At 29.9% G+C, this 21837-nt stretch overlaps 1 protein-coding gene across 8 annotated transcripts in view; it reads left to right on the plus strand.

Annotated features, from left to right (window-relative positions):
- The window catches only part of LOC141397341 (kin of IRRE-like protein 1), a 323500-nt gene that overhangs the window by 258239 nt on the left and 43424 nt on the right, over positions 1-21837 (plus strand). For all 8 annotated transcript variants that reach the window (XM_073973502.1, XM_073973529.1, XM_073973488.1 and 5 more), the window contains exon 4: positions 6752-7375. In XM_073973502.1, coding sequence (XP_073829603.1) covers positions 7300-7375 — 76 coding nt within the window. In that variant the 5' untranslated portion in view covers positions 6752-7299. The remainder of the gene's footprint in view (positions 1-6751; positions 7376-21837) is intronic.

The raw sequence follows: 21837 nt of genomic DNA on the forward strand, positions 1-21837 counted from the left end.
ACAAATATAATTTTTGTTAAAAAAAGCAAAGAAAATTGGAGAAAAAAGGAAATTAGCTTTAGGGCAAAAAACAGGAACATGAAATAGACCAATAGAAATCCCAGACGACCCAGATATTCTATCAGTGGTGGCTGGTACTCTCTTCTTATGGTCGGGACTCATTCATTGACCACAACTGTAGCAACAAAATAGGAAATCAATAAGGCAATACAAACAAAAGCTAACACAAACATACTTTCACACACATTAAATGGCTTTTGATATTCCCTACCCAGCAAACCAAATGTAGGATGTCCGACACATCTGAACAATTTCGGAAGCAAAATCGTGCAGATTTCGTTCCGATTCCTATACGATTTTTCGCAGGGGAATTCGTTCAGATGTCGTTCCGATTTCGGAGAGAGCGTCAGAAGTAAATTTCCCTTCGAATATACCAATGTTTTTCTTCCGATTTCGGATCGATATGTCGGAAACAAATTTCCCTTTGCACAACAACCATCTTTTGTATTTATCTAACAGCAAGAAGTTGGTTTCATTTTATTTATTTTTTTTTTTTTTTTTTTTTTTTTGTCGAAAAACAAAATTGTTTGGTTATAAAATTCGCATATACAATTTTTAAATATTTTCAATATAAATGCAACATATAATAATCCAAGCTAGTGCTGATAGACTCAAGATATTCGTACACAAACCTTACATTGTTCTTCTACAAAATTATAGCAACAGTAAAAATCATTAAAAACGTTCGAAATTACAATCTTCCAATAAAAAACATAACGAAGAAAACTGTATCAATAAAAAGAGGCATCAGAAAAACAATTTTCCTTCGATATTCATACGACATTATTCCAAAATCGTTTAGAAATCTTTACAAAGATTCGGAAGGTACCTTCGATTTTCATACGACACTATTCCGAAATCGATCAGAAATTTGTACGAAAATTCGTAAGAAAATATTCGCCTTCCAAATTTCCCAAGAATTTTCTTCCGAATGCTGATCGAAATCGATCTGATTTCGTTCCGAAATTATGCCAACCACTTCACACTCTTTCGTTAAGATGTCGTTACGATTTCGGAATTTTGTTCCGAATTCGTTACGATGTCAATTTGATTGGTTTGCTGGGTAGATTGGATATGTTGAAAACATATGTAGTTGTGTATGCGTATGTGTCTGTGTGTTACAAGTGTGGTATATTTGTGTCTCTTTGTGTAACCCATAAGCATGCTTGCCTAGCTGACTAGGCCTTTTAGAAAATGTTATTAAACATCCTTTTTTTCTGATTATTTGTAACCAATGAAAAAGAAATGCTACGGAATGAAAAGTTATGACAGCACACAAAACACGATGACGGCAACGAAGAAGAAGTGGCAGAATATGAAAAAGGACATACAGACAAGAACAAACACATTTGGTCATATAAAAACAGCAGCAACATAAACATTCTACACAATAATAACAGCAACAACAACTACAACAACAACAAATACAACATAGAAAATAAAGATTAATATACCCGGGTCTATGAACACACACATATATATACACACCACACTTTAAGTTCCAATAAGACGGCTAGAATCACCCAGAGCACTAACAGCAACAGCAGCAGTAAGGGGAACAGAATCTGCAGCAGCAACAGCAAATATGAAATGAAGCAAAGCAGCAAGAAAAAGAAAATCAAATTTTATAAATAGCAAAAGGAATTTTACACACACACACAGAAAAAATATCTTCAATGAAAAAGAAACTCAAGACAATATGGAAGTAAAAGTCATCACGTAAAGGAGGAAGGAGGGTGAATAAAAAAGCTAAATGAACAAGCAACCTAGATAGTTTCGTCCGCTGCTGCTTGCTGCCATATTTTCCCATAAAAATGTGTAAATATAAAAAAATCCTTTCAATGAAGTTTTTGTCCCTTTTTATGGTGATTTCATGTTCTACCTCCCTCCCCCATCTCCCATCACCTTTACATTTATTTCTTGGGTTTTTTACTCCTTGCCACAAGTTCTTGTAAAGGGTTTTATAACTAAGTGCGTAAATATGTGTGTATACTCAACGGTGTGTTTGTGGGTGTGGAGTATATGCGTTACCCACATCCATTAAAAATCCTTATAGTTTGATGTGGTTGGAGTCCGTGGTTCAATGCGTCGTCGCCATCATCATCGTCGTCCATGGTTATGTAAATGTGTATCTCTACCTTCGATTCTACCTATAATACCCCCCAAAAATTACTTTAACATAATAAAACAATAAAAAGATTTTTCTTTAAATTTACCTTTTTCTTTGTTCTCTTTTTTACGATGGTGGTTTTCCACTCCCCGTTACACTCACAAAATATTGAACACAAAATCAGAACACATTTTGATTATTGCTTACCATAACCTCAAAGGTAAATTTCATGAGTTCTGGAAGTTTATTCCGCTTGAGTTTCTTCTATCGACAATGCGACGTACAATAAAAAAATTTTAAGCACTGAAGACCTTAACAAAGGTACATATTTTAAATGTTTTTAGGAGCACCTAAATAAAGATGACTATAAACGTGTTTATGTAGAAGCAATGGAAGAAAACAATAAAATCTGAGTTTTTAAAGATTTTTATATAGAAAATATTATCTTTGAAACAATGCTTACTCAGGAAAATATTGTTATCGACAATATTTTCTCTAGGAAATATTGTTATCGAAAATATTTTCTCTACAAAATTTTGTTACCGGCAGGAATCTGTTGTTATCGACAATATTTTCTAGAGAAAATAGTGTTACCCACAAAAGTTTTTCTAGAAAATATTGCTATCGGCAATATTTTTTCTGGAAAATATTGTTATCGACAATATTAGAAAATATTGTTATCGAAAATATTTCCTCTCGAAATCTATCTAAAAATATTGTTATCAACAATATATTCTCAAGAAAATTTTGTGATCTAAATAATATCGACAATATTTTCCCTAGAAAATATTGTTATCGCCAATATTTTCAGTAGAAAATTTTGCTATCGATATTATATTTTCTAGAAAATATTTTTATCGAAAGAATTTCTTCTCAAAGAAATTGTTATCGAAAATTTTTTTCTCTAGAACAAATTGTTACTGACAATATTTTTCTAAAAAAATTATTATCAACAACATTTTCTCTAAAAATGATTGTTATCGAAAATATTTTTTTAGAAAAATTTGTATAGATAATATTTTCTTTAGAACTGGATGTTATCGACAATATTTACACTAGAAAATATTGTTATCGGCAATATTTTCTCAAAAAACTATGGTTATCGCCTATATATTCTCTAAAGAATATTATTATCGAAAATAGTTTCTGTACAGCATAATATTATCGACAATATTTCCTCTAGAAAACATTTTTATCGAAAATATTTGCACTAAAAAATATTGTTATGGACAATATCATCTTAGAAAATATTGTTATTGAAAATATTTTCTCTCAAAAAATATTAATACCCTAGACAGACGGCAGCGTTAATTTGCATTAACTGCCTTAATTCAAATTAATTCGTGCATTATCCACATTTTTAATGCACAAAATCAAAGGAAATTTAAACTGAATTTAGCAATTTCAATATGGCAATGCTGTTGAAAATCAATTGTCTTTTGTCAAATTTCCATGTTTTAGAAAATAAGAAGGGAATGCAAATCAGCAATTTTCGCGTTTCTTCAAAATAAGTAGTGGTCTTTCGCGAGTAGAATAGCAGCTAATCGTTTTTCACGCCTTCTAACAAATCTCTTTTTCAAATTTTTATTTTCACAAAAAATTTCATTATCCACCATACCAATTCTATCGAAATTTATATCTTCCTCAAATGTTTTTTAAAGTTTTGCAATATTTTTATAACATTAAAAAGACTCAAAAATATCGCGAATAAATTAAATTTATTTTTGTTTCATCGTGGTGAAAAGATCAAAGGTAGAAAGTGTATTTGTTTCGCATATTTTGGCGAACTTTTGTAAAGCTTTATGAAATGGTCTGCTGGGTACAAACAAACAACACAAACAGTTCATAAATGCAGATACTATCGTCTGTCAGGGTGAAAAAATAATTCAAATTAGGACATTTTTATTGCAAATTAACTCTGCCGTCTGTCTAGGGTATAATATTGAAAATGTATTCTCTAAAACATAATGTTATCGAAAATATTTCCTCTAAAAAATATCGTTATTGACACTATTTTCTCTAGGAAATTATTGTTATCGACAATATTTTCTCTGGAAATATAGTTATCTAAAATATTTTCTTTAAAAAATATTGTTATCGACAATATTTGCTCCTGAAAAAGTTGTTATCGACAATCTTTTCTCTAAAAATATTATTATCGAAAATATTTTCTCAAAAAAAAATATTATTATCGGAAATATGTTATCTAGAAAAAATTGTTTCGACAATATCTTCTCTAGAAAATATTGTTATCGACAATATTTTTACTAGAAAACATTGTTATGGACAATATTTTCACTAGAAAAAATTTTATCGGTAATATTATCTCTTGAAAGTATTCTTATCTGCAATGTTTTCTAGAAAATATTTATATTATATTTGCACTAGAAAGTATTGTTATCCACAATAGTTTTACTAGAAAGTATTGTTATCGACAATATTTTTAAGCTGTGTACACACGATCAAGTTTGACTGTCAGTTTTGCTCAAATAATTGGTTGCTTGCCAGTGTGGCCGATCATTTTTGTCAGTCATCAGGCAACAACAGTTTGAAAATTATCGATATTTTCGAAAAATCTGCAGTCAAAACTGATCGTGTGTACCTCGCTTTACTAGAAAATATTGCTATCGATAATATTTCCTCCTGAAAATATTATTATCGACAGTATATTCTCTAGAATATATTGTTATCGACAATTTCTCTTTATAAAATATTATTATCAACAATTTTTTTTCTAGAAAATATGTCAAAAACTATATTTTCTATATAAATTGTTGTTATCGACAACATTTTCTATAGATATTGCTGTTATCGACAACATTTTCTATAGAAATTGCTGCTGTCAAAAAAATGTTCTATGGAAATTGTTGTTATCGACAAAATTTTCTATAGAAATAGTCGTTATCGATAAATTTTTCTAAATAAATAGTTGTTATCGGTAACATTTTCTATAGAAATAGTTGTTATCAACAACATTTTCTATAGAAATTGTTGTTATCTACAACATTTTCTATAGAAATTGTTGTTATCGACAACATTTTCTATAGAAATTGTTGTTATCGACAACATTTTCTATAGAAATTGTTGTTATTGACAACATTTTCTATAGAAATTGTTGTTATTGACAACATTTTCTATTGAAATTGTTGTTATCGACAACATTTTTTATAGAAATTGTTGTTATCGACAACATTTTCTATAGAAATTGTTGTTATCGACAACATTTTCTTAGAAATTGTTGTTATCGACAACATTTTCTATAGAAATTGTTGTTATCGACAACATTTTCTATAGAAATTGTTGTTATCGACAACATTTTCTATAGAAATTGTTGTTATCGACAACATTTTATATAGAAATTGTTGTTATTGACAACATTTTCTATGGATATTTTTGTTATCGACAACATTTTCTATAGAAATTGTTGTTATCGACAACATTTTCTATAGAAATTGTTTTTATCGACAACATTTTCTATAGAAATAGTTGTTATCGATAAATTTTCCTATATAAATATTTGTTAACGCAATAATTTCTATTGAAATTATTGTTATCGACAACATTTTCTAAAGAAATTGTTGTCATCGGCAACATTTTCTATGGATATTTTTGTTACAGACAAATTTTTCTATAAAAATTGTTGTTGTCGACAACATTTTTAAAGAAATTGTTGTCATCTACATAATTTGCTACAGAAATTGTTTCTATCGATAAAATTTTCTATAGAAATTTTTGTTATCGACAAAATATTCTATAGAAATCGTTGTTATCGGCCATATTTTCTATAGAAATTGTTGTTGTGGACAAAATTTTCTATAGAAATTGTTTTTATCGACATTATTTTCAATAGAAATCATTGTTATCGACAACATTTTCTTTGGAAATTGTTGTTATCGACAGCATTTTCTATCGAAAGTTTTGGTATCGTGCTATTTGCTATTATGCATGCCGGAATAAGAAGGTGCTACATCGATAATAATAATCGGGCAATTTACCACACCAAACGTCAAAATTTGTTCACAATAACACATTACCGTGAATTGCTTGTTTACCTTTTGTATGTAATTTTACTCACAATAATTTTTTTTGACAACTAGTGTGATAATCAACTGCTTTTGTCGCTGTACCTGTATTATTGTGCCATTCTATTATGATTATTATATTTAATCAATTTATTTAAATCTCCAATAAAATTCATATAAATCTCCAATAAAATTCATAATCTATAAACTGAATATCCTTATTATCAATTGAACAAATATCCAATTCCATTAAGAGCAACAGATTTATGTTGCTTTCTACTCAAATAAGTAAATTTTAAACATTACTTAAAATTATATTACAACAACTTTAATGGCATTTCATTTTTATAAGTGCATTGGAAAGAAAAAAAACGAATGTCTAATATATATTATACATAGCCTCTTTGTACCATTTTCTTTTAAAAATTATGAGAAAGAAAACATTTTTTGTAACCTCAATCTACTTATTTACCAATACTTTATGTGTGTCTGTGTCTCAAACGATTTTTCTTAAATTTCTTTATTTTCTTTTTTTTTCCTCTCTTTCTCTCACACACAGGACGTTAGCAGAATAACAATTTATGTTCCAGATATAGATAAGAAAAAAGGCAGCAAAAAAACAAGATCATAATAAAAAAAAGGGAAAATAACTTGAAGATAAAGCAGAACAATAAACTCTAATAGATGTTTAGAATATGAAGCCAATTATTCTAAATGATTGTCAATTTAAATATGCAAAATATCATCATCATCAGGAGCAAAAGCAGCAGCAGTATCACCACCATCAGCATCAATTCCCTACCGACAACGTCCAGCAAAGGCTATTAAAAACATAAAAAACAAAACGGAAAGGGACAATTGTTCCCATATCCCTTGGAGCAGTGTCACAACAAGAACACAATCACAAACAAGTGTCCAAGCAGAATAGCAAACAATAAAATCGTTCAAACACAAACAAAAGACAAAGAGGAGAACAATACGAAGAGGCAGCCTGCCTATTAATAACGGCCATTGTCATCATCAGAACCAACAGCATCCTCCGCCTCCTACAAAGTAGCCACAGTAACTAAGGCAGCAGCTGTAGCTGCAGCTTAGTGTTAGTGAGAGATGTTATTGGCTACCCTAAATTTCCATCGAATGGGATGTTTGATTAATATGCAGTTAATCTTTCTCATACTATTGGGTAAGTTAAGAGAAGAAGAATTTCTGTAGAAAAGAAAATTTCTTAGAGAAAATGCTGTTATCGAAAACACTTCCTGTTGTTATCGACAATATTTCGTATAGAAAATATTTTTATCGACAATATAACTTCGCAAGTAAGAAGTACTTGCAAGTCCTTGCAACTGCTTCTCATTTACGGAATAAGTTCGTTATCGAACATCATTTTTTTAAAGTTTGTAAAAATTTGTAGAAACTTTTTGGTTACCGAACCGAGCCATTGTCTGTAGAAAATGTTCTTATCGACATATGGTCTGTTCCAGTACTGCAAGAATCTACTAATTTTTACTACGATAACAGTTTTTCCTTTATGTTATCGAAAAGAAATTGTAAAAATTAGTAGATGCTTGCAGTACCTGAACAGACCATTAATTTATAAAGAAAATATTATTTTCGATAACAGCTCCTATAGAATATATCGTTATCAAAATATTTCTGATTAAAAATATTGTTATCGAAAATAATTCCTATAGAAACTATTGTTATCGACAATATTTCATATACAGATTATATTTCCTATAAAAAATATTGTTATCGACAACATTTCCTATAGAATATATTGTTATCGACAAGATGTCTTATAGAAAATATTGTTGTCTCCAATATTTCCTATAAATAAATTCCTATAAAAGAATTTGACAATATTGTTCTCGACAATATTTCCTATAGCAAATAACAATATTTCTAATAGCAGATATTGCTATCGGCAACATTTCCTATAGAAAATATTGTTATCGACAATATTTCCTTTAGCAAATATTGTTATCGACAACATCTCCTATAGAAAACATTGTTATCGACATTTTTTTTCTTTAGAGTATTTCCTATAGATAATATTGTTTTCGAAAACATTTACTATATTATTGTTACCGACAATATTTTCTATGGAAATATGTATTGTTATCGACAATATTTCCTTTAGTAAATATTTTTGTCGACAATATTTCCTATAGAAAATATTGTTATAGACAATATTTTCTATCAAAAATAATGTTGTCGAAAATATTTTCAAAAATAGGCTCTGTTCCAGAACCAGAACGATAACATTTTTTCCTTTATGTTATCGAAAAAACAGTAAAAATTAGTAGATTCTTGCAGTACTGGAACAGACCAATAATGTTTTCGACAACATTTTCTATAGAAATTACTGCTATCGCCAATATTTCCTATAGAAAATATTTCCAACAGAACATGTTGACAATATTTTGTTTAGAAAATATTATTATCGACAATATTTTATGCAGCAAATGTTATAATCGACGATATTTTATATAGCAAATATTGTTATCAACAATATTTGCTATAGAAATTGTTGTTATCGACACAACATAAAATCTTATTCTTCTATAGGAAACATGGTCGATAATAATATTTCTTATATGAAATATTGTCGATAATAATATTTTCCAAAGAAAATGTTGTCGGTAACAATACTTTCTATAAGAAATTTTGTCGACAACAATATGTTCTATAGGAAATATTGTCTATAACATATGTTCAGTAGGAAAAACTGTCGATAAAAATATCTTCTATAGAAAATATTGTCGATGACAATATTATCTATAGAAAATATTGTCGAAGACACTATTTTGTATAGAAAATGTAGTCGATAACAATATTTTGTGTAAAAAATGTTGTCGATAACATTATTTTGTATAGAAAATATTGCCAATTACAAAAATTTCTATAGAAAATATTGTCGATTACAACAATTTTTATTGAAAACATTGCCGATAATAACAATTTCCATAGAAATTCTTGTTATCTACAATATTTTAGAAAGAAATTATTGTTATCGACAATATTTTCTCTATAAATTGTTGTAATCGACAATATTTTCTATAGGAAGTGTTGTAATCGACAATATTTTCTGTACAAAATACTGTTATCGGCAACATTTTCTACACAAAATATTGTTATCGACTACATTTGCTATACAAAATAGTGTTATCGACAATATTTTCTATTAAAATTGTTGTTATCGACAATATTTCCTACAGAACATATTGTTATCGACAATACTTCTTATAGAAAGTATTGTTACCTACAATATTTTCATTGGAAAATATTATTATCGACAATATTTCCTCCAAGAAATATTGTTATCGACCTTCCTATAGAAGAACAAGATTTTGTGCTATAGAAGAAAAATATCGACAATATTTTCTACCAAAAACTATGTTATCGTCAATATTTTCTATCCAAAATATTGTTATCAAATACATTTCCTATCAAAATTATTGTTATCGGCAATATTTGCTTTTAAAAGTATTGCTATCGACAATATTTGTTACCAGAAATAATGCTATCGACAAGATTTTCTATATAAATTGTTGTTATCGACATCGTTTTCTATAGAAATTGTTGTCGATGACAACAACCGAAAATACTTCGGTTAGAAAATATTGTTATCGACTATATTTTCTGAAAAAATACTGTTGTCGACAATACTCCCTGCCCAAAATATTTGGTCTGTTCCAGTACTGCAAGAATCTACTAGTTTTTAATATTTTTTCGATAACATAAAGGAAAAAATGTTATCGTAGTAAAAAGTAGTAGCTTCTTGCAGGTTCTGGAACAGAGCAATGGTTGACAACATATTTTTATAGAAATGCTATTTATCGACCAAATGTTCAATACAACATATTGTATGTAGAAAGTGTTCCTATCGACAACATTTCGTTAAGCGGGGTACACACGATCAGTTTTGACTGTCGATTTTGCGGAAATAGCGCTAACTGTCAAACGGTCCGGCAACATCAAATTATTTTGTGGTTGCCTGATGACTGACTAAAATGAACGGCCACACTGACAAGCAACCGATTATTTCAGCAAAACTGACTGACATTTTGTATAGAAAATCTTGTTTTTGATAATATTTCCTATAAAAATATTTTTTCGATAACAGTTATCACAAATATTTCCGATTAAAAATATTGTTGTCGGCAATATTTCCTAAAGAAAATACTTTTATCGACAATATTTCCTATATTGTTATAGACAAAATTTTCTAAAGAAATTGTTGTTATCGACAATATTTTTGTTACCTACAATATTTTCATTGGAAAATATTATTATCGACAATATTTCCTCCAAGAAATATTGTTATCGACCTTCCTATAGAAGAACAAGATTTTATGCTATAGAAGAAAAATATCGACAATATTTTCTACCAAAAACTATGTTATCGTCAATATTTTCTATCCAAAATATTGTTATCAAATACATTTCCTATCAAAAATATTGTTATCGGCAATATTTGCTTTTAAAAGTATTGCTATCGACAATATTTGTTACCAGAAATAATGCTATCGACAAGATTTTCTATATAAATTGTTGTTATCGACATCGTTTTCTATAGAAATTGTTGTCGATGACAACAACCGAAAATACTTCGGTTAGAAAATATTGTTATCGACTATATTTTCTGAAAAAATACTGTTGTCGACAATACTCCCTGCCCAAAATATTTGGTCTGTTCCAGTACTGCAAGAATCTACTAGTTTTTAATATTTTTTCGATAACATAAAGGAAAAAATGTTATCGTAGTAAAAAGTAGTAGCTTCTTGCAGGTTCTGGAACAGAACAATGGTTGACAACATATTTTTATAGAAATGCTATTTATCGACCAAATGTTCAATACAACATATTGTATGTAGAAAGTGTTCCTATCGACAACATTTCGTTAAGCGGGGTACACACGATCAGTTTTGACTGTCGATTTTGCGGAAATAACGCTAACTGTCAAACGGTCCCGCAACATCAAATTATTTTGTGGTTGCCTGATGACTGACTAAAATGAACGGCCACACTGACAAGCAACCGATTATTTCAGCAAAACTGACTGACATTTTGTATAGAAAATCTTGTTTTTGATAATATTTCCTATAAAAATATTTTTTCGATAACAGTTATCACAAATATTTCCGATTAAAAATATTGTTGTCGGCAATATTTCCTAAAGAAAATACTTTTATCGACAATATTTCCTATAGAAAATATTGTTATCGACTAAATTTTCTATGAAACATATTGTTATCGACTAGGTTTTCTATACAAAATATTTTTTATAGAAATTATTGTTATAGACAAAATTTTCTAAAGAAATTGTTGTTATCGACAATATTTTCTATACAAAATATTGTATCGCCAATATTTTCTACGAAAAATATTGTTATCGACAATATTTTCTATCAAAAATATTGTTATCAACTAAAATTTCTATATAAATTGTTGTTATCGACAACATATTCTATAAAAATTTTTATCGGCAATATTTCCTTTAGAAAATACTGTTGTCGAGAATACAGGGAGTATTGTTACAAACTATTGTTACAATAAAATAGAAAAAGTTGTTATCGACATAAATGTTTATAGAAATTGTCGTATCGACAAAAATTTCTATAGAAATTGTCCAATAGTCTTTATTTTTTATACGAATATTTGCTGTCGACAACATTTTCTATACAAAATTTCCTATAGAAAACATTGTTATCGACAATATTTTATACAGAAAATATTGTTATCGCCATTATTTATTTTACATTATTTATCGACAATATTGTGCATTGAAATTGCTGTTATCGCCAAATTTTTCCGTACAAAATATTATTATCGATAACACTTTCTAAAGAAATAATCTTATCGACAACATTTTCTAAAGAAAGTATTGTTATCGACAACATTTGCAATAGAAGATATTGTTATCGGCACTAAAATGTTGTTATCGACAAGTTTACCCATAAGCTGTGTTCCTTTACTTACCTGAGGTTACCATTTTTACTATTTGTTACCATTTTTAACCTGCAAAGCGTTCCCTAACCCCAAAAAGTGGTAAAAGCATAGTGCACACGGTCCAACAAAACTGACAGTCAACGTACTTTTACGGCAATTTTCTGGCAAATAAAAACTTTTTGTTACCTAAAAATGATTCAAATACAACATTTAAGGTATAATTTAGTGATTAGGAAAGTAATTATTCAGCTAGACTTTGATATTAACGAAATAGACCTCGATGAGTGTCAGTTTTGTTGGACCGTGTGTACTATGCTAAAACTGGCAGCAATTTTTAAGAGCGTGAGAGAGGAGAGAGGGCACTTATGCCTTTCTCTTCTACCACAGGCTACCAGACAAATTCCTGCAGGTAAAAAATGGTAGAACTGATTTTTCGACATTTGACGATTATTTCACAATGAAGAAAAATGAACGAAAAACAGAAGAAAAAGGCGAACGCTGACAAATCAAAATTAAAAACTGTGAAATAAAAGAAGTAAATTGAATTTTTATGTTTCTTTTTGACATTGCTACCAGATATACCATTTTTTCGTTCCTTTACTTTTCTGGTAAAACTGGTCATGAGAGGGCAATTTTGACAGTTCTCTCTTTTACCATTTTATCCGCCACCAGATTACATAATTCCTAACAGCAAATGACATCATCCATTATCGGATTTCTTGACGAATTATCCAAATGTTAAACCTCTTCACCCCGATACATAAAAACATTTGGAGTTGGTGTCTATGCCATATGTAAGCTTTTCTAAATGATTTACATTTAGACACTCATTCATCCAACCATCCATCGACCCACTTGCTATTTCATTTATAAAATCTCTAATTTGGTTAATTTATCATTCAGTATCTAAAGGCATCATAAGAATTGGTCAATGACTTGTCGTTCGTATTCCAATTGCTTGGCAAATTATGAATCACTTCCAACACCATGATGGGAAGCTAACGACCAACAACAAGACTGCTGCTTCTACACATTACAACAAATGGGTAGTAATTTTTGGCAATGAGTTGTTGCTCGATTTAGAATCAAGTTGCAGGCAAAACAGCAACTAAATGGAATCCTTTAAAATTAAGAGTAATTACGAATTTTTCATCAACATTTTTCTTTTGGTCAGCAGTCAGTCATTCATTCGAATAGACAAGCCCATTCATACACACAATTTGTAATGGGCACACAACTACCACCTGCCTTGTTCGTGTTGCTGCTGATGGTTTGGTAGGCCCCAAAAATTGAGCCAACGTTAAAAGGATAAGTGTTTCGGCCACCACAAGTCATTGATGAAGAGCAAACATTTGCGGGAACTTGTTTGGCTCTTTAAAGGCGAGGTGGGCAATGTTGTGTGTAAATTGTTTGGCCCATTTACATTTTAACGCCTATTGAGCCATACTCAACAGCACCTTCATCCTTTGGTCAATCAGTCTGCTAGATATCCACTCAGGTGCTCTGACCACCTGGGTAATGATGATGGTGATGATGATGGGAGTTTCTTATACGCCTGATGTCCTCTCAAAAAGAAAGAGGGAAGAGAAATGTTAAAAAGAATTTACCACAATTTCATCAAATTACATCGAGGTCATACAAGTGTGACGAAGCAGCAAGCAGATTGCAAGAAAACACGTACTTTAAAACTGAATGGACAAATACACTCGTCCTTCGTGTGTCTGTCTTCTTGGAAATAAGTATAAAGGTATTTAAGTCTTGGCAAGCAGAGATGGAAAATAAAAAGCTTAACAATTTTTTTCAACAACTCAAGGACCACAAAGCGATGATTTTTAAAGAATAATTATTTCGATCAACCAAAGACACAAAGGATAGATTTTTTTCAGCCCATCAAAGACCACAAAGCGTGGATTTTTAGAGACAATTTTTAAGGCAATCGAAGACCATAATGCGGGGATTTTTAAAGACAATTTTTTAAGGACATCAAAGACAACAATGCGGAGATTTTTAAACACAATTTTTTATGGCCACCAAAGACCACAATGCGGGGATTTTTTAAGACAACTTTTTAAGGCTTACAAAGACCACAAACAGTAGAATTTAAAGAATTGTTTTTAGGCCATCAAAGACCACAACGCGTGGATTTTTAAAGACAATTTGTTAAAGACCATCAAAGATCACAAAACGTGGATTTTTAAAGAACATTTCCTAAGGCCATCAAAGACCACAAAGCGTGGATTTTTAAAGACAATTTTTTAAGGTCATCAAAGACCACAAAGCGTGGATTTTTAAAGACAATTTTTTAAGGTCATCAAAGACCACAAAGCGTGGATTTTTAAAGACAAATTTTTAAGGTCATCAAAGACCACAAAGCGTGGATTTTTAAAGACAATTTTTTAAGGTCATCAAAGACCACAAAGCGTGGATTTTTAAAGACAATTTTTTAAGGTCATCAAAGACCACAAAGCGTGGATTTTTAAAGACAATTTTTTAAGGTCATCAAAGACCACAAAGCGTGGATTTTTAAAGACAATTTTTTAAGGTCATCAAAGACCACAAAGCGTGGATTTTTAAAGACAATTTTTTAAGGTCATCAAAGACCACAAAGCGTGGATTTTTAAAGACAATTTTTTAAGGTCATCAAAGACCACAAAGCGTGGATTTTTAAAGACAATTTTTTAAGGCCATCAAAGACCACAAAGCATGGATTTTTAAAGGCCATTTTTAAGGCCAGTAAACCCAACAAAGCGTGGATTTTTTAAAACAATTTTTTAAGGTCATCAAAGACCACAAAGCGTGGATTTTTTAAAACAATTTTTTAAGGTCATCAAAGACCACAAAGCGTGGATTTTTTAAAACAATTTTTTAAGGTCATCAAAGGCCACAAAGCGTGGATTTTTTAAAACAATTTTTTAAGGTCATCAAAGACCACAAAGCGTGGATTTTTTAAAACAATTTTTTAAGGTCATCAAAGACCACAAAGCGTGGATTTTTTAAAACAATTTTTTAAGGTCATCAAAGACCACAAAGCGTGGATTTTTTAAAACAATTTTTTAAGGTCATCAAAGACCACAAAGCGTGGATTTTTTAAAACAATTTTTTAAGGTCATCAAAGACCACAAAGCGTGGATTTTTTAAAACAATTTTTTAAGGTCATCAAAGACCACAAAGCGTGGATTTTTTAAAACAATTTTTTAAGGTCATCAAAGACCACAAAGCGTGGATTTTTTAAAACAATTTTTTAAGGTCATCAAAGACCACAAAGCGTGGATTTTTTAAAACAATTTTTTAAGGTCATCAAAGACCACAAAGCGTGGATTTTTTAAAACAATTTTTTAAGGTCATCAAAGACCACAAAGCGTGGATTTTTTAAAACAATTTTTTAAGGTCATCAAAGACCACAAAGCGTGGATTTTTTAAAACAATTTTTTAAGGTCATCAAAGACCACAAAGCGTGGATTTTTTAAAACAATTTTTTAAGGTCATCAAAGACCACAAAGCGTGGATTTTTTAAAACAATTTTTTAAGGTCATCAAAGACCACAAAGCGTGGATTTTTTAAAACAATTTTTTAAGGTCATCAAAGACCACAAAGCGTGGATTTTTTAAAACAATTTTTTAAGGTCATCAAAGACCACAAAGCTTGGATTTTTTAAAACAATTTTTTAAGGTCATCAAAGACCACAAAGCTTGGATTTTTTAAAACAATTTTTTAAGGTCATCAAAGACCACAAAGCGTGGATTTTTTAAAACAATTTTTTAAGGTCATCAAAGACCACAAAGCGTGGATTTTTTAAAACAATTTTTTAAGGTCATCAAAGACCACAAAGCGTGGATTTTTTAAAACAATTTTTTAAGGTCATCAAAGACCACAAAGCGTGGATTTTTTAAAACAATTTTTTAAGGTCATCAAAGACCACAAAGCGTGGATTTTTTAAAACAATTTTTTAAGGTCATCAAAGACCACAAAGCGTGGATTTTTTAAAACAATTTTTTAAGGTCATCAAAGACCACAAAGCGTGGATTTTTTAAAACAATTTTTTAAGGTCATCAAAGACCACAAAGCGTGGATTTTTTAAAACAATTTTTTAAGGTCATCAAAGACCACAAAGCGTGGATTTTTTAAAACAATTTTTTAAGGTCATCAAAGACCACAAAGCGTGGATTTTTTAAAACAATTTTTTAAGGTCATCAAAGACCACAAAGCGTGGATTTTTTAAAACAATTTTTTAAGGTCATCAAAGACCACAAAGCGTGGATTTTTTAAAACAATTTTTTAAGGTCATCAAAGACCACAAAGCGTGGATTTTTTAAAACAATTTTTTAAGGTCATCAAAGACCACAAAGCGTGGATTTTTTAAAACAATTTTTTAAGGTCATCAAAGACCACAAAGCGTGGATTTTTTAAAACAATTTTTTAAGGTCATCAAAGACCACAAAGCGTGGATTTTTTAAAACAATTTTTTAAGGTCATCAAAGACCACAAAGCGTGGATTTTTTAAAACAATTTTTTAAGGTCATCAAAGACCACAAAGCGTGGATTTTTTAAAACAATTTTTTAAGGTCATCAAAGACCACAAAGCGTGGATTTTTTAAAACAATTTTTTAAGGTCATCAAAGACCACAAAGCGTGGATTTTTTAAAACAATTTTTTAAGGTCATCAAAGACCACAAAGCGTGGATTTTTTAAAACAATTTTTTAAGGTCATCAAAGACCACAAAGCGTGGATTTTTTAAAACAATTTTTTAAGGTCATCAAAGACCACAAAGCGTGGATTTTTTAAAACAATTTTTTAAGGTCATCAAAGACCACAAAGCGTGGATTTTTTAAAACAATTTTTTAAGGTCATCAAAGACCACAAAGCGTGGATTTTTTAAAACAATTTTTTAAGGTCATCAAAGACCACAAAGCGTGGATTTTTTAAAACAATTTTTTAAGGTCATCAAAGACCACAAAGCGTGGATTTTTTAAAACAATTTTTTAAGGTCATCAAAGACCACAAAGCGTGGATTTTTTAAAACAATTTTTTAAGGTCATCAAAGACCACAAAGCGTGGATTTTTTAAAACAATTTTTTAAGGTCATCAAAGACCACAAAGCGTGGATTTTTTAAAACAATTTTTTAAGGTCATCAAAGACCACAAAGCGTGGATTTTTTAAAACAATTTTTTAAGGTCATCAAAGACCACAAAGCGTGGATTTTTTAAAACAATTTTTTAAGGTCATCAAAGACCACAAAGCGTGGATTTTTTAAAACAATTTTTTAAGGTCATCAAAGACCACAAAGCGTGGATTTTTTAAAACAATTTTTTAAGGTCATCAAAGACCACAAAGCGTGGATTTTTTAAAACAATTTTTTAAGGTCATCAAAGACCACAAAGCGTGGATTTTTTAAAACAATTTTTTAAGGTCATCAAAGACCACAAAGCGTGGATTTTTTAAAACAATTTTTTAAGGTCATCAAAGACCACAAAGCGTGGATTTTTTAAAACAATTTTTTAAGGTCATCAAAGACCACAAAGCGTGGATTTTTTAAAACAATTTTTTAAGGTCATCAAAGACCACAAAGCGTGGATTTTTTAAAACAATTTTTTAAGGTCATCAAAGACCACAAAGCGTGGATTTTTTAAAACAATTTTTTAAGGTCATCAAAGACCACAAAGCGTGGATTTTTTAAAACAATTTTTTAAGGTCATCAAAGACCACAAAGCGTGGATTTTTTAAAACAATTTTTTAAGGTCATCAAAGACCACAAAGCGTGGATTTTTTAAAACAATTTTTTAAGGTCATCAAAGACCACAAAGCGTGGATTTTTTAAAACAATTTTTTAAGGTCATCAAAGACCACAAAGCGTGGATTTTTTAAAACAATTTTTTAAGGTCATCAAAGACCACAAAGCGTGGATTTTTTAAAACAATTTTTTAAGGTCATCAAAGACCACAAAGCGTGGATTTTTTAAAACAATTTTTTAAGGTCATCAAAGACCACAAAGCGTGGATTTTTTAAAACAATTTTTTAAGGTCATCAAAGACCACAAAGCGTGGATTTTTTAAAACAATTTTTTAAGGTCATCAAAGACCACAAAGCGTGGATTTTTTAAAACAATTTTTTAAGGTCATCAAAGACCACAAAGCGTGGATTTTTTAAAACAATTTTTTAAGGTCATCAAAGACCACAAAGCGTGGATTTTTTAAAACAATTTTTTAAGGTCATCAAAGACCACAAAGCGTGGATTTTTTAAAACAATTTTTTAAGGTCATCAAAGACCACAAAGCGTGGATTTTTTAAAACAATTTTTTAAGGTCATCAAAGACCACAAAGCGTGGATTTTTTAAAACAATTTTTTAAGGTCATCAAAGACCACAAAGCGTGGATTTTTTAAAACAATTTTTTAAGGTCATCAAAGACCACAAAGCGTGGATTTTTTAAAACAATTTTTTAAGGTCATCAAAGACCACAAAGCGTGGATTTTTTAAAACAATTTTTTAAGGTCATCAAAGACCACAAAGCGTGGATTTTTTAAAACAATTTTTTAAGGTCATCAAAGACCACAAAGCGTGGATTTTTTAAAACAATTTTTTAAGGTCATCAAAGACCACAAAGCGTGGATTTTTTAAAACAATTTTTTAAGGTCATCAAAGACCACAAAGCGTGGATTTTTTAAAACAATTTTTTAAGGTCATCAAAGACCACAAAGCGTGGATTTTTTAAAACAATTTTTTAAGGTCATCAAAGACCACAAAGCGTGGATTTTTTAAAACAATTTTTTAAGGTCATCAAAGACCACAAAGCGTGGATTTTTTAAAACAATTTTTTAAGGTCATCAAAGACCACAAAGCGTGGATTTTTTAAAACAATTTTTTAAGGTCATCAAAGACCACAAAGCGTGGATTTTTTAAAACAATTTTTTAAGGTCATCAAAGACCACAAAGCGTGGATTTTTTAAAACAATTTTTTAAGGTCATCAAAGACCACAAAGCGTGGATTTTTTAAAACAATTTTTTAAGGTCATCAAAGACCACAAAGCGTGGATTTTTTAAAACAATTTTTTAAGGTCATCAAAGACCACAAAGCGTGGATTTTTTAAAACAATTTTTTAAGGTCATCAAAGACCACAAAGCGTGGATTTTTTAAAACAATTTTTTAAGGTCATCAAAGACCACAAAGCGTGGATTTTTTAAAACAATTTTTTAAGGTCATCAAAGACCACAAAGCGTGGATTTTTTAAAACAATTTTTTAAGGTCATCAAAGACCACAAAGCGTGGATTTTTTAAAACAATTTTTTAAGGTCATCAAAGACCACAAAGCGTGGATTTTTTAAAACAATTTTTTAAGGTCATCAAAGACCACAAAGCGTGGATTTTTTAAAACAATTTTTTAAGGTCATCAAAGACCACAAAGCGTGGATTTTTTAAAACAATTTTTTAAGGTCATCAAAGACCACAAAGCGTGGATTTTTTAAAACAATTTTTTAAGGTCATCAAAGACCACAAAGCGTGGATTTTTTAAAACAATTTTTTAAGGTCATCAAAGACCACAAAGCGTGGATTTTTTAAAACAATTTTTTAAGGTCATCAAAGACCACAAAGCGTGGATTTTTTAAAACAATTTTTTAAGGTCATCAAAGACCACAAAGCGTGGATTTTTTAAAACAATTTTTTAAGGTCATCAAAGACCACAAAGCGTGGATTTTTTAAAACAATTTTTTAAGGTCATCAAAGACCACAAAGCGTGGATTTTTTAAAACAATTTTTTAAGGTCATCAAAGACCACAAAGCGTGGATTTTTTAAAACAATTTTTTAAGGTCATCAAAGACCACAAAGCGTGGATTTTTTAAAACAATTTTTTAAGGTCATCAAAGACCACAAAGCGTGGATTTTTTAAAACAATTTTTTAAGGTCATCAAAGACCACAAAGCGTGGATTTTTTAAAACAATTTTTTAAGGTCATCAAAGGCCACAAAGCGTGGATTTTTTAAAACAATTTTTTAAGGTCATCAAAGACCACAAAGCGTGGATTTTTTAAAACAATTTTTTAAGGTCATCAAAGACCACAAAGCGTGGATTTTTTAAAACAATTTTTTAAGGTCATCAAAGACCACAAAGCGTGGATTTTTTAAAACAATTTTTTAAGGTCATCAAAGACCACAAAGCGTGGATTTTTTAAAACAATTTTTTAAGGTCATCAAAGACCACAAAGCGTGGATTTTTTAAAACAATTTTTTAAGGTCATCAAAGACCACAAAGCGTGGATTTTTTAAAACAATTTTTTAAGGTCATCAAAGACCACAAAGCGTGGATTTTTTAAAACAATTTTTTAAGGTCAACAAAGACCACAAAGCGTGGATTTTTTAAAACAATTTTTTAAGGTCATCAAAGACCACAAAGCGTGGATTTTTTAAAACAATTTTTTAAGGTCATCAAAGACCACAAAGCGTGGATTTTTTAAAACAATTTTTTAAGGTCATCAAAGACCACAAAGCGTGGATTTTTTAAAACAATTTTTTAAGGTCATCAAAGACCACAAAGCGTGGATTTTTTAAAACAATTTTTTAAGGTCATCAAAGACCACAAAGCGTGGATTTTTTAAAACAATTTTTTAAGGTCATCAAAGACCACAAAGCGTGGATTTTTTAAAACAATTTTTTTAAGGTCATCAAAGACCACAAAGCGTGGATTTTTTAAAACAATTTTTTAAGGTCATCAAAGACCACAAAGCGTGGATTTTTTAAAACAATTTTTTAAGGTCATCAAAGACCACAAAGCGTGGATTTTTTAAAACAATTTTTTAAGGTCATCAAAGACCACAAAGCGTGGATTTTTTAAAACAATTTTTTAAGGTCATCAAAGACCACAAAGCGTGGATTTTTTAAAACAATTTTTTAAGGTCATCAAAGACCACAAAGCGTGGATTTTTTAAAACAATTTTTTAAGGTCATCAAAGACCACAAAGCGTGGATTTTTTAAAACAATTTTTTAAGGTCATCAAAGACCACAAAGCGTGGATTTTTTAAAACAATTTTTTAAGGTCATCAAAGACCACAAAGCGTGGATTTTTATAGAAAAAGTGCTCAAAGTTATTAGTTTCCCATCTCTGGCCTTTGCGAAGACCATAAACACCAAATTAGATTGCTCTTTTAAGTTGACCATGTCAATTTTGTAAGATAATAAAATAGCTTAGAAAAAAATCCATTGCAGGTCTTTTTTAACTGAAACTTATGCTCACATTGAGTTAGAGCACACACACACTTTTACAATTTGTGTTTGTTAAGATGATTTTAAAACCATAGAAATGTATTTGGTAAGCTATTTTTATAAGACTTGATTTGCCCTTTATCTCGCCTTATTCTTTAAACAAAAGAACCACAGAAACATCATTCAGGTTCAACACCGAATGTTTGTGGAAAATAATAAGACACTTAATACCGGATGATGTGACCCAATATTCAATTTACTTTTAATTGGGATTCTTTTTGGTTTAAAAAATGGCAAAGATAAAAACTTATATAACCAACAACATAGACAAAGAAGGGACAGACAAATAAATTGTCAATCATTTGAAGAACTGTTGGTTTTTTTTTTCAAATTCATTGAGGCAAATATTTTCACAGAGACAGATTTTTTATTGGAAAGATTTGTTGTTTTTGGTCTAAATAAAATGTATATTTTTTGTTCTCAGATTATTTGTCAAGT

The sequence above is a fragment of the Musca autumnalis genome, unplaced genomic scaffold (assembly GCF_047663935.1).
Source record: "Musca autumnalis isolate F117 unplaced genomic scaffold, ASM4766393v1 scaffold_1, whole genome shotgun sequence".
Classification (NCBI taxonomy): domain Eukaryota; kingdom Metazoa; phylum Arthropoda; class Insecta; order Diptera; family Muscidae; genus Musca; species Musca autumnalis.